This window comes from Eumetopias jubatus, unplaced genomic scaffold, assembly GCF_037043125.1.
Source record: "Eumetopias jubatus isolate StellerSeaLion01/CBP00866 unplaced genomic scaffold, mEumJub1_p1.0 scaffold_10, whole genome shotgun sequence".
In the NCBI taxonomy this organism is placed as follows: domain Eukaryota; kingdom Metazoa; phylum Chordata; class Mammalia; order Carnivora; family Otariidae; genus Eumetopias; species Eumetopias jubatus.
In genome coordinates this window covers 39,302,647-39,315,754 of record NW_028274816.1, presented here as the reverse complement: position 1 = coordinate 39,315,754, position 13,108 = coordinate 39,302,647, and the positions used below count along the sequence as shown (strand labels likewise).

Sequence of the window (13,108 nt, the reverse complement as noted above, 5' to 3'; positions counted from 1 at the left end):
CATCAGGGCGACCAGCGTCCTGACTCCTACAGTAAGAGGCCAACACCACTTGGCCTGTTTCTGAACTTCGTGTAAATGGAGTTGCATGGCATGTGCTCTTGGGGTCTGGTGTCTGTTGCTCCACTGTACGTGAGATTCATCTGTGTTGGTGCACATGGCCGTACGGGTGGTTTATTCCCTTGCTGTCTCATATACCACAACGCATTTGCCCCTTCAGCTCTTGATAGATATTTGGATGGCTACCAGTTCGGGCCTTTTGACAAAGCGGCTGATGTGTATTCCTGTTCTTGCTGCTGATGCACCTGCCTCTGCACCCAGCAGTGAAATTGCTACGGGGTGTGTGATGATGCGAGTATATACTGAAAACCAGTTCCTGAGGCTAATGTACCTACAGCACGATTTCTAAGTCTGCATCATATTGCGTCGACCCAAGAATTTCCTTAACTGGCCCTCTACTGGGACCACCCTGTTGTGACTCTCATAAACAGTGCGGTGATAAACGTTCTCAGAGGTAGCCGTCTGCGTGTGTCCTTGCTAGTTTCCTGAGAACGCATTCTCTAAGGTAGCATGCCTGTCCATGCTGAGCCGCCCCCGCAGGAGGGGTGAGGAGCAGAGGGGCAGGAGTCTCAGAGGCAACTAACATTTGCCATCTGTGTGATCTGATGGGTGGGATCGCCAGGCCTCTTCCAGCTCCCATATGTTGTGGCTCTAAACACCCAGATGTATCAGTTAGCTATTACTGCGTAACAAACCACCCCAAAACTTAGCTGCTAAAATAACCACCATTGTTTGGCTCACAGTTCTTTAGGCGGGCAGTTCTGGTCCCACTGGGCTTGCTTTTGGGTCTGTGGTCAGCGGCTCTGCTGACTGTGGCTGGGCCCCTTGCACGACTGGAGACTGCCCCACGGGAATCCTCCAGCAGGCTGGCTGGACAGGAGAGTGGGTGCAGCTCTCGTGTCCAGGCTCAGAGTTGGCCGACATCACTTCTACCGCATCCAGAGCAAGTCCCAGGGCCGGCCCAGATGCAGGGCAGGGATGTCTACTCCATGTCGAGTAGTTGGGAAGAGCTGTGGTCGCACTGTGAGGGGCCTGGGTCATTTTGTGATGTGTCCACCTCACGGGTGGAGGGAGGTCCCAGGTACCATAACCATGCTTATTGCTGTGGGACAGGCTCCAGACAGCCCCCAGTCCTCAGACGCTTCGCACTGCACACACAGGGGAGCTACTAACTGGAGCCGCTTGGCGGGGGCAGGTCCCCACCAAGCCCTGCCCGGGCGCCGTCCTGCCACAAGGAGCCGAGCTCACGCACGAGGAGTGGATGGGACCTGGGGCGGCAGGAGGGCGGGCGGGGATGCTGGCTCTCTCTTGCAGGCCAGTCAGCAAACCTTCAAATGTCTGCTGCAGACCTGCAAAGTGTCCGGCGCTGGTCTGGGCTCCATCTGGGGCTTCGCAGTGCACGGAAAGACAAGAACGAGAAGCAGCACGGGATGAGCGCAGGTGCAGACCAGTGCTCCACGGAAAAGCAAGTCAGGTGAGGTAGTGGACGTGCAGGGGCGGGGGGGCAGCCCTGCAGGGGTGTCAGGGGAGGCTCCTCTGAGGAGAGACCTGAACCAAGCCTGACTGATGAGAAGGAGACAGCCCTGTGAAGATCCGGGGAAGTGTTCTAGCAGGTGCAAAGGCCCTGCGGCAGGATGGGAGTGCTGGACAGGAAGGAAGAAGGGAGGAGGAAGGAGCCAGAGTGGGGGAGGCATGGAGGGAGCCTCCATCTGCCTGCCCCCCATCGGAGCCTGGAGCAAGAAGGGGACAGTAGTGCCCCATCTTCCCAGGTTTGATGAGCCCAGGTTTATCTGTAGAGTGTAAATGTGCCACGCTTTTCCAGAGATGCTGGGAGGAGACCGGCAGGCCCCGTGTGTCTGGGATGAGGTCTCTCAGCCTGGGGCCGTGTAGCCAGGTCATAAGGGGTGAGTGAGCCCAGCCTGGAGGGGACCGCTGGCTAGGGCTGGAGGGGCATTCGGGTGAGGCTGTATCTGGTCCGGTTGTGTTTATCTCGGTGATAGAAAGGACCTTCCTACCCAGGCTGACCGGCTCCCTCTCACGGCTGATGGGATGTCAGCAGCCCAGCCGCTACACGGTGCCCCCTCTGTGGCTGCAAGGGGTCTTTACTGTGCCCCGACATTCTCTTGTGGACCCCCTCACCCTTGGACAGAGGCCCGCTGTCAGCCCTGTGGGTGGGCTCTGCGCACGTCCACAGGGAGGGACGAGCTCTGTCTGCCACCAGCTGGGGATGTCAGCCTTAGAGCTGGACACATCTGCAGTGTGATCCAGGGCAGGTGACATTGCCAACTCTGTGCCTCGGTTTCCCCACTGTACCTTGGGGCCTGACAACACCTCGGGGCTTTTTCAGGACAGAGGCTTTCAGACCTAGCGCATGAGCAGCTCTCAGCAAAAGGGAACCAGTTTAAAATCAAATTTGGGCAGGTGGATGGCGTGCGGAGGACAGCCCTTCCCCCGGGACCCCCGCGGCAGGGCCTCCTCGGGGCCCCACGCATGTACAGCAGGACGCCCCTTGCTGAGCACGTGCGCCATCCATGAGTGCCGGACGCTTTCCACGGGTCACCCACTGGGACTCCTCGGGGTGGGCTCTGCCCTCCCCAGGTCACAGGGGTGGACACCAAGGCCCGGATTAGAAAAGTCGCTGGTGTTCCAGCCAGGAGACAGAGACGGGCATGAGCGGCCACGGCGGGCTTGCCACTTTGGGAAGCCCTCCTGGGTTCCTCGTCCAAGACCACGCCCGCCCCAGAAGCGGGAGTTATGGGCCCCATTTTTCCATCGGGTGAACCGAGGCTCAGGCATGTGCTGGGGTCGTTTTCCCAAGGTCACAGTTGCTTGCAGGGCAGGATGGGAACCCTGGTTTCCTGACGCCCAGCCCAGCTTTGTTGCCATGGTGACCTGCGACCTTTGCCTCCAGTCCCACAGGCCCAGGGGGTCACAGGGCCCTGGGAGCAGGCATTCCGGGGGGCTCAGCGCTGTGCTGTGGGAAGAGTGGTGGCAGGCGGACTCAGGGCCAGAGGGATGGCCCCGAGGGCTGGGCGGGAGGCTGTGGACGGACATGCTCAGCTCGAGCACTCGCAGGGGCGGGAGGCCCACCCTGACCACTGGAGGGGAAAACAGTAATGCCCGTGTTTTTGTATCATGACTTCTTCATGGGGGCGGTGCATGCCGTAATGGAAATCAGATGCGGGAAGCACCTGGAACTCATTAGGGCCGCACCCCCCCCTGACAATCCCGTGTCGCTTTGCTGGGGATCAAAGACAAGCCTCCCCTCTGACATTGGCCTTGGCGGGGGGCGGGGGGGAGCCAAGCCTCCTGATCAGACCCACCCGTCTGGACGTGGAGGGTCACCCACTGTCCTGGGTTTGCCCCAAAGGCAGACAGCCCCCCAAGCCCCATCCCCGCTCCCTCAGCCTGGTGGCCCCTGTCCGTCGCTGCTCATAGACCTTCTGAAATGTGTCTCTTCCTGGGGGTTCATGCCTGATTTCCTGTTTGTCCCACATGCACCCACGGGCCCCCAGTCAGGGAGGTTTCTGAGAGACCCTGGGGCCAGGAAAGATGCTCCTCAGCCCAAGGCCAGGCTGACTGAGGTGGCTGTGAAGGAGGGTCACTGGGGGGGCAGGACCACATTTGCGGAGGTCTGCACCCCACACCCCGCGCGCCTGGCCAGCTGGACGCTCTGGGCTGGGCCCTGTGGGAGCTGGGAGCTGCCTCCCTTGGCCCAGGCCCTGCACCAAGCTCAGCGGCCTCCGAGGCAGTGACTCTGTGTCCATGGTGGGGGCCCCCCTGCATCACGTGTGTCGGGACCACCGGGTGGGGGTCTTCCCACGCAGCCTGCTGCCCCTGTCTCTTGTGCTGCTCTCTGGCAAGCCCCTCTCGTGGACGCCGAGCCCCTGGCGGTGCTGAGCACTCGGGAGGGCGGCTCTGCAAACCGAGGGCCGCTGCTCTGACCCACAGAGCTGCCCCCTCGGGAGACTGCATGGGAGACCACGTGCCTGTCCCCAAGCCAGCGTCCTTTGCTCGGCCATGCTGTTGGCAGTCTGAGTCCAGGGAGCCATCCGGCGGGTGCTGCCCTCGAGGGGTGCCCAGGAGCAGCCCTGGCCTTGCCGTGGGTCGCTCCGCCTGATTTCCCTGCAGACGCATTGCAGTGTTTTGTCCGCGTGAGTTTGGTGTCAGGCTGTAGGGGTCGGGCGATGTGTGATTAGAAGGGGCTTTGGGCCCGATGTGGGGGCTGCTTGTTGTAATAGGAGGTCGGTGGGGGGTCAGAGCTCTGTCGCCCTGTTGAGCTGTGGTCTCGGGTGAAGCCCCTGACCTCCCTGCCCTCGGTGTCCTCGTCTATTGAGTGGGCAGTCCTGCCCCACTGGGCCAGGGCTTGGCCACCCGGAGGCCATTCCTGGGAAGGAGGTGGCGCAGAGGGGCCCTGGCTGTGTGGGCAGCTTGGGGAGGGTTGTGGGTTGCCCCGTGGGCCACACTGTGGTTTGGACCCGATGGGGAAGGAGGTCAGGAGCCACATTGGCTGAAAGAGAGCCCGTGACGCTAGGGAGGCTGCTCTCAGTGAACTGTGCCTCCGTGGACTGTCCTGTTTGTAATTCAGCAAGTATTTATTGAGCACCTACTGTGTGCCCAGCACTGTTCTAGGCACTTGGTCTTACTGAGAGAGAGGGTCGCCTTGGGGCAAAACACAGAGGATGTGAGCAGGCCATAAAGGAATCTGGGGGAAGGAATCCGTGGCAGAGGGAATGGCCAGTGCAAAGGCCCTGAGGTAGGAGCAGCTGAGTAGGCTTGACGACAGGCAGGCCAGGCACAAAGGAGCCAGGAGCACTCAGGGTCCTGGTTGAGGGGCAAGGGAGCCTTGGTGCACCAGTCGTAGGAAATATGTCTTAGAGGGGCCAGCCTGCCCTTCTGGTTCCTAGGAAAGCCAGGCATATGGGTTTACCTTGGCTGGAGTTTTAGAATATTGGCCCACTGCCCGGCGAAGGGCAGAAGCCAGGAATCCAGAGACGGGCCCCACCCCTGGCTCTGCCCCTCGCCCCCATGTGGAGCCCTCCATTCTTGGGGGACAGTGAGGGCGGGCTCACCATCTGTCTCACTGGGGTGTGGGGCATACAGGGAGGCTGGTCCTGGCCAGACGACCTCAAAGGGGGTTTCTCTTCCTTTTGCTCCTGGAAGGAAGGTGTGAGGTCTGAGGGACGGGCAGGCACACAGGCCCCGTCAAGGACGTTTGTCTCCTCTCGGCCTCAGCAGAACCGCGGAGATCGCTGTGCACGCTTCGCACTCACACTGCGTCTCCTGCGTACGGATGCGGACACTGAGCCTGGGGGGCAGCCCCCATGTTCTGCCCTTTACGGAGGAGGTGCAGGACCCCCACACTGCACTCCAGAGCCCTGCCCGCCAGCAGCCCCGGGAAAGCCTTCTGCTCTGATACTTCCGAGGCTGGCCTCTGTCATCCTGGGGACTCAAGGGGGGCTCGGAACCTTGGGGGCCCCTCCCCGGCCTCCTGTGGGCCTCAGGAACCCATGCCTATGTGTCAGCTCCAGGAGAGGGGTCTGGGGTGGGGCTGCGTCCAACCCAGGACAGCAGACCCTGGAGCAGGGCCCTTGCATCCCAAGACCCCACGGAGAGAGTGGCTCCTGGAGCCAGACGGCCTAGGTTCGCGGCCAGGTTTCCTCACCTGTCCCCCTCATAGGCTTGTTGCAGGGTGAGCTGAGCTGGTTCGTGAGGAGCGCTCGGGTCCAGGCCCAGCATACAGTCAGGACTTGATTGCCGGGGCTTGGTTACCTACTGTCGGTACCCATCCCTCCCTGTGCAAAGGGCCTGAGGCAGGTTACCTGCCCACCTTCCTACTTTCCCAGGACCTTTGTAAAGGTCAGATGAGGTACCAGCAGAAATCAGACTCTAAATGATCAAAGTAGGGGCTTGCTATTTCCAGCAGTTTTGCAGACTGGAGGCGGGCAGAAGAAGGTTCTAGAACCCCAGGGCTGGGAGCTCTGGGCTGTAGCCAGTTCTCAGCCAGGCAGGGCAGGCTGGGAACCACAGGCAGACAGGGACAGTGATGGATGGGGTGGCTGGTTCCGGCACATTCCATGTTCTTTCCCACCGGCTCCACCCGGCTTGGAGAGCGGCTTCCTCTGTGGATGGATTAGGGACATTCAGCTGGGGACTGGATACGCCGTCTGGGAAAGATGCCGGCTCTCCCATGGGCCTGTGGCATGCGGGCCAAGGTCTGGGAATGTTCCCAAGGGTGGGAGGCAAGGTTGGGGCGGGGGACCCCTTTGGCTCTTCTCACTAGGACGCCTAGACATGACCTGACTCCTGCCTGCCCAGACCCGCACCAGGACACCAGTAGCCCAGTGCCAGTAGGCCCCCAGCCCTCTGGGAGGCCGGTGGGGACCGCCACAGAGAAAGGCTCCACGGGGCGGCAGATGGAGGGTCAGAAGGGGGTGGGAGGGCACCTGCCAGCTGTGGGGCTGTGGGCCGGTGGGAGTGATGCCCCGGTCATGGCCGGCCCCTACGCAGCTGTGGGAGCCGGGCAGGTCACTTGGCCTCTCTGTCTCGTTTCCCCCTCTGAAAGAGGAGAGGAGCGCCGTCGGCCCCCGAGGGTCGTGGGGAGGTCACACAAGCCAGCGGTCTGGGCCCCTCACATAAGGAATGTTCTTCTCCGTGTACGTTGAGCTTGGCTACGGGCCCCTCGCTTCCCGTCTGCCTACCTCTGAGCCAGGACCATGGGTGGGGGCCGGCACTCCCCTGGCTGTCCCCCGCCTGCATCGGCACGAGGCTGCTCCTCAGGCTGAGACACTGCTCGGGCTCCAGGATGACTGGTGGGGACCCCTGGTGTCGGGTGATGGGGCTCGATGTTCCTGCCCCAGACTCCGAGCTTTCCTCCACTCGTGTGATTGGCCCCTCACTTGGCTAAGGCAGGGTTCTGCACTCACCAAGCTGGGCCTGGCGGGTTGCGCAGAAAGAACCGCGGTGCCTTCACCCTTGCTGCCCAAGGAACTGGGAGGGGCACGGGGGATGCTGGTGGCTGGGTCTCCTTTCTTCTTCCTGGGCGTGACGAGATCAGAAGGAGCTCCATGCTGTTGGGAAGATGGTCCTTGGGCACTCACCTGCCCGAGTTCAGACGCCACTGACTCACAGTGAGGGACCTCTGACCCCAGGCAGCTGCCCCTCCTGTGTGCCGCTCGGCCCACGTATCGTTCCCGGGCAGCGTCGGGTCAGAGCCCAGGCTGGTCTTGCAGGGGATGGCGGCGCTGGTGTGGGGGCCGGGCTCAGCCCTCTGCCTGGTACCCTCTGTGCTTCCGGCTCTGAGACCTGAGCAAGTCACTCACCCTCCCTGAGCCTCAGCTTCACCATCTAAAAATGGGCATGATAACCAGCCTGTCCTGTGGAATTCCTAATAAAAATCGGTCCTTGGGGTCACTTCACTTTTTCTGACCTGAGGGTTAGACAAACTAATGCGTGTGAGGCCCTGCATTGGGGCAGCTGATATCCTTATTTTCATATGTTAACATTGTAAGGTTTGACCAGATCTGCCTAACCAGAGCCCCCTAAACGGAGCTTTTCCAGGGGAACCCCCACTGTCAGGTGGAGGGTCCGTGGGACTAAGAGCCTCGAAACACCCCAGAATGAGGAATGTGGGAGCCAGAGGCCTGGGTGGGCGTGGAGGGCGCAGGTCAGGCCTAGTCTGCCGTTCCCAGGCCAGGTGACCCTGGGGAGTCAGGACGTGAGAGGGCCTTGACAGTACGTTTTGGGGGGAGGGCGTGGGGAATTCTACCAGGTGCTGTGTGCAGAGCACGGGGGTGAGGGCACTGCGCAGGGACGTTGAGGGGACCTGAGAAGGAGGGAGGAGACGAGCGGCCTCACAGGACCCTCCCAGGGTCTCCAGGTGGGTCTGGCCTTGCCAGGGAGCTGAGCCAGACCTCGCTCACAGCCTTGGCAGGAAGCAGGCCTGAACCCCTCACTGGCCCCCGGCACCCAGCATCTGATGGAGGAGCCCCTCCCCTGCACCCCTGCACTCAGAGCCCGGCCGGCTCCTGTGGCTATGGGCGCGGGGTTCTGCCCAGACAGCCCCATGCTGGCCACCAGTCCGTGAGAGCCGTGGGGAGTCTGAGCCTCGCTGTGGGTTTCGGGGGGCCAGGGAGCGGCCCTTGGCTTGGCAAGCAGCCTCAAGAGGGGGCAGGGCAGGAAGCCAGCGCAGGAGAACAAGGCTGCCCCAGTCCAGCAGCTCATTACCGTTTGCCCACAGGCCGCAGGGGCTGTGGGCCCGTTGGCTCGCACACAGCCTGGGGCTTCGGGGATGGGGAGGGGATGATAGGTAAGGACAGTGACTTTGGCCCCCGCCACCCGCAGTGTGACCGTGGAGGGTGCCAGGCCTCTGCTAAGTGCATTTCTCCCTCTGTCTCCTTTGATCTGTCCCACACACCAGGGAGGTGGGCAGTTGGCGGGCTTGAGACGAGAAGTGAGGAGCGAGACTCACAGAGGCAGTGACTCGTGCTGGGGGGCAGCATCCAGCTCCCTCCAAGCCTGGGCCCTAAGTGGACCCACCCTGCTGTCCCTGCTCGGCCGGCTCCTCCAGCCCCGAAGCGGGGAGACCCCAGGGGCCTTCAGACCCCCGTCCACCCTGCGTCCTGGTCTTGCATCGAGTGTGTGCACAGCCTTCTGGACGTCCCCGCCCCACACGCTCCCTGCATACAGGCGGACCAGAAGGCAAGGTCATCCCCGCGTGGGGCGACGTTCCAGAGGGCGAGGAGCTCAAGTGTGGGGGGCATGTCGCCTGAGGACATGAGGCCAGAGCGGAACCACCAAGAGGGAAGGAGCGTTCCCGGCGGGGTGCTCTGGGTGCAGGGAGAGGGGCGAGGGTTGCGGTGGTCGGCGGCCCAGACGGGGCGGGAGGGCGGCCTGGGTCAGCAAGAAGCCATACACACAGTGGCGGCTGCTGCCAGGTGTTGGGCAGGAGAGTGGACGTGCGAGCTGAGGCTCGCTCTGGCTGCCATGTGGAGCCTTCAGTGGCTCCCTCCTGCCCACAGAGCAGGTCCACATGCACCAGCCCAGCCCCACTGGCCCTCCGTACCCTCCGTCCTGGAGGCCCTGCACACACCTCCTCGCCGAGACTCCCGAACACTCTGCACATTCCTGCAGCACAGACGCTGTTCCTGCCCCTCGCCACACCCCCTCCGCTCCTCCCCGACGACCTCTGTCATTTTCTGGGGTGGGATCTGTGCCGACGGCAGCCTCCAGAGCAGGGTCCTGGTGCACCGTCATTCCATAAACCTCCGCCGAATTTCACTGAGTGCGTGCGTGCACAGACTGCTACCCCCTCTATCGGGAAATAAAGACTCAGGGAGGTCCAGGGACCCCCCCCCCCAGGTCACTCAGTGAGAAGCAGCAGAGCCAGGACTCAAACAAGGCACCAGAGACTCGGGAGGTCCCGCACGGCGCACCTGTGCCCCGGGGCTGCCACCCCCATCCCCTGCAGCCAGGTCTGCATGCCAGCCCCGCCGTGGCCTCTGGAAGAACACGGTGCACCGGGGACAGGCAGGCCTCGCAGCCCTGCAAACCCGCACGACCCTGTGGGGGCGCGCCCAGCCCCACTGTGTGCCCGTGGCAGACACCGCGCCTCTCTGTACCTGTGAGCCAGGGCTGGCCGCGGCACCCCCACCCCCTGGGGCCTCTGCAAGAGGAGTCGCGACTGTCAAGGGCATGGAGCAAGCCGCGAGCGTTTGCGTGTCTGCTCAGGAAACGGGAGGCCTCACCTTCCCTTTCTGCCACGGAGGTCGCGGGCGCTGGAGGGAGCTGCCTGTTCCCTCCTCGGGGCTCAGCAGGCGGCCCTGGGCTGAGTATCCACCAGCTGGATTCTCAAAGGGACCTGCTGTGTTGGCGCCTGGCACCCGGCGCCCACGGGCCGCACCCCTGGCCGTGCATATCACACAAGCGCCCAGGGAGGGGTGGGCGGCGCGGACCCAGCAGGCTCCCTCTGCTCTCTCCGTGCCATTTGTCCTCAGCGTGAGGCCGGAACGAAGCCCCCAGCGTGCAGGGGCTTTGGCAAGTTGGAGCCGGCCACATGTCTGAAAAGCCCCCCATGCCGGCCAGGGGGAACTGCCTGCCCCAGGGGGCCTGGTCACTCCCAGGGCTGGCCGGCACGGGTCTGTACCCTGCAGGGGTGGCCCAGGGCCCACGGTGGCCGGCCACATTTGCCTTCTTTGGTTCTCACCAGCGACTGGCAGCCGGCCCTGCGGCCAGGCACGGCGTTGACGGGCCCCCACAGCTGTGGTGCACGTGTGCCCGGCCGTCAGCTCCCTGACAGGCGGGCTGCAGGGGGGCAGGGCGCCTGGCGGGAGGGAGGCCAGCGGCTGCAGCTGAGTGGACAGCAGGTGCGGCGTGGCCCGGGTGGCCGCTAATTACCGGCTGCTTCCCTGCTCCGGGGGGCCCAGCGGGGAGGGGTCTTCTTCACCGTCAGCCCGTGGGGCCCCGGCGTGCAGAGGGCTGTCAGAGCCCCGACGGACATCTCCGCTCTGTGAAGGGGGTGGCTGCTGCAGATCGGGCGCGAGGTAACAGTAAATGCCATCTGTCGGCGTTATTAATCACCACCCACAGAGGCTGGCTGCCCCGGGTGCACGTGTGTGTCTGCGTCCGTCTCGTCCTGCGGGGCCCCTGGGAGAGGGGAATGGGGGAGAAGCAGAGGACGCGTGAGATGTAGTCACATAGAGGCAGCTAACAGGTGTGCAGCCCCGGCCCCAGGCGAGACCCCATCAGCGTTAGCAGGGTGAGCTCGGGGCAGGGGCTGGGGCCGCACAGGCTGTGCCTCCGTAACAGGGAGAGCTCACCCACCTTGACGGCTCGAGCAGCTGGGCTGCCCCAAATCCCAGCCACCGCCTCTGTGGTTTTTCGGCCTGCCCGGGCACTGGCTGACCCGAGTTAAGACAGAGGGGGAGGCCTGGGGCTCACCGTCCTCCAGCTGCAGAAATGACCAGCTGCTGGCTCAGGGTTTGTGTGGCTGGTCAGATTCGCCCAGAGGCCCTTTCCTGTGGGCCCTGCTTTGTGGAGGCCCCGGGGCTCAGGGCCCTCCCAGACCTTGGTATGGCACATCTCCACACCTGACCCTTAGCAGAGTGTCACGGACCGCATGGGAATCTTGACAAGGTCAGGGGCACACGACCCGTCGGTCTGTGGACCACATATCGAGTGGCCAGGTCTAGAACAGTGTGAATTACCCAGGCCGGCAGGTGGTTAAATAGGGGTTTGCCACCCCAGAGGGTCTGCCTCCCAGGCCTTCCTGGGAAGACCCCCCCACCCAGGGTGAGCCTTTTGACCTCTGAGAGCTGTCAGGGTCCTGGGAACCATGGTTTCTCCGGGAGAGGTGTCCAACCACCTGCAGCCCCCCCCACCTGGGACCTTGTCAGAAATGCAGATTCTTGGGCCTTCCCCAGACCTGCAGCATCAAAAACAGGGTGGGGAGGCTGACGTCTCTGCACACGCCCTCCAGAGGACGCTGACGGAGTTAGTGTTTGCAAGCCGCTGCCTGGGGGTTGCCACCCAGCCCCCTGGTCTGCAGGGGAGTAAACCCAAGCCCCCCCAGAGCCACCCCCCAGTAAGGACCCCAGTCCCGTTCCCACTGACCCAGGATTCTCCCAGCTCCGCCCTCCAGCCCACCTGAAATGGGCTGCCCCACGCCTGCCCTCTGAGCCCGGGTGGGAGGGATGTCAGCCGCCCAGGAGCACAGCTGAGGCTTGTCTGGGGCACACCGGGCCCTGGGATTGGGACCAGCTGTGCACGGAGCCCGGCGCCCCCCGGGCGCCCGCAGCGCAGGCCCACACCCAGCGTGGGTCCCTCGTGCCCCCTCAGCCTGCTTCACTGTGCCTCTCTTTTTCTCCCCTCCCTGTGGCCCCCCGCAGTGGACAGGAAGGAGAGGGCAGCAACGATGCCCGACTCGCCCGCCGAGGTGAAGACGCAGCCCCGCTCCACGCCCCCCGGCATGCCGCCCCCAGCGCCGGCCGTGTCCCAGGGGGCCACCCGGCTGCCCTCCTTCGCGCCTCACACAAGTGAGTAACCAAGGGCTGGGGCACCAAGTGGGCAGAGTGCAGGCCTCCTGGAGCCGTGTGAGGCTCCAAGCATTACCGTGGATCAAGCCAGGGCTGGGGGCCCTCCACCCTGAACCCATAAATGCCCACCATTGGGCCCTTGAGAGGGACGATCTCATCATGGCTCAGAGCCTGACCCTGGGGTTCAAATCCTGGTTCTTCTACTTTGCGGCTGTGTGGTCTTGGGCAAGCTACTTAACCTCTCTGGACCTGGCGTTCCTCATCCATAATGCGGGCCGGGCCCCAGTCCCTGCCTCACGGAGCTGCTGTGAGGACAAGTGAGTTAGTACAAGTTCTTACCCGGTGACAGCACATCGTGAGTGTTTTGTCAAAGCTCTTCCACTTGGAGCCCAGAGAGGGACAGGGGGAGCCCTCGCAGCACCCAGCAGCTTACTCGAGGGCTGCGAGTCCATCAGAGGTGGCCCTGGCCTCAGAGGAGCTGGGCAGCCAGGCTGCAGTGGGGTGTGAGGGTTGGCCAGGACCTGGCGCCAGCCAGGGGCCCTGCTGCCAGGGATGTGGCGGGCGGGCCGGCCCTTCGCCCAGTGTCTCCCTGGCCCTGGGCTGACCTGGGGTGAGCATCTGGGCACACACAGCGTCTCTGGGTGGGCTTCCGCAGTCCACAAACACCACTGCTGACCTGTTGCTTTGACTCAGAAAAATCGGTGACTCAGTGACTTTGGGGTCTTGAGCATTTGGGAGGAGATACCAGCCTTGGGCCGGTGGGGGGTACGGTATCCTGTGCCCCCCAAGATGAGGGGCTTAGCTGTGTGTCCTGAGCATTTCAGGTGGGCAGTGGAGGGAATCCGCACGGCACCTGCTCCCCCCACGTCCAGAGGCCAGAAAGCCCCACACGTGGGGAACCCTTCGCCAGGTTTGAAACCCAAGCAAAGCCCGTCTCTGGGAAGGGAGCCTCGAGTGCCTCAGCCTGCTGGCTCCTCAGACAACCTCCCGCCAGCCAGAGCCCAGGCGAGACCGCAGGG

The 13,108-nt window shown here is 63.4% G+C and overlaps 1 protein-coding gene across 2 annotated transcripts in view; it reads left to right on the top strand.

Annotated features, from left to right (window-relative positions):
- The window catches only part of CBFA2T3 (CBFA2/RUNX1 partner transcriptional co-repressor 3), an 89,916-nt gene that overhangs the window by 53,191 nt on the left and 23,617 nt on the right, over positions 1–13,108 (top strand). For both annotated transcript variants that reach the window (XM_028091039.2, XM_088027545.1), the window contains exon 2: positions 11,943–12,089. In XM_028091039.2, the coding sequence (XP_027946840.2) occupies positions 11,943–12,089 (147 nt within the window). The remainder of the gene's footprint in view (positions 1–11,942; positions 12,090–13,108) is intronic.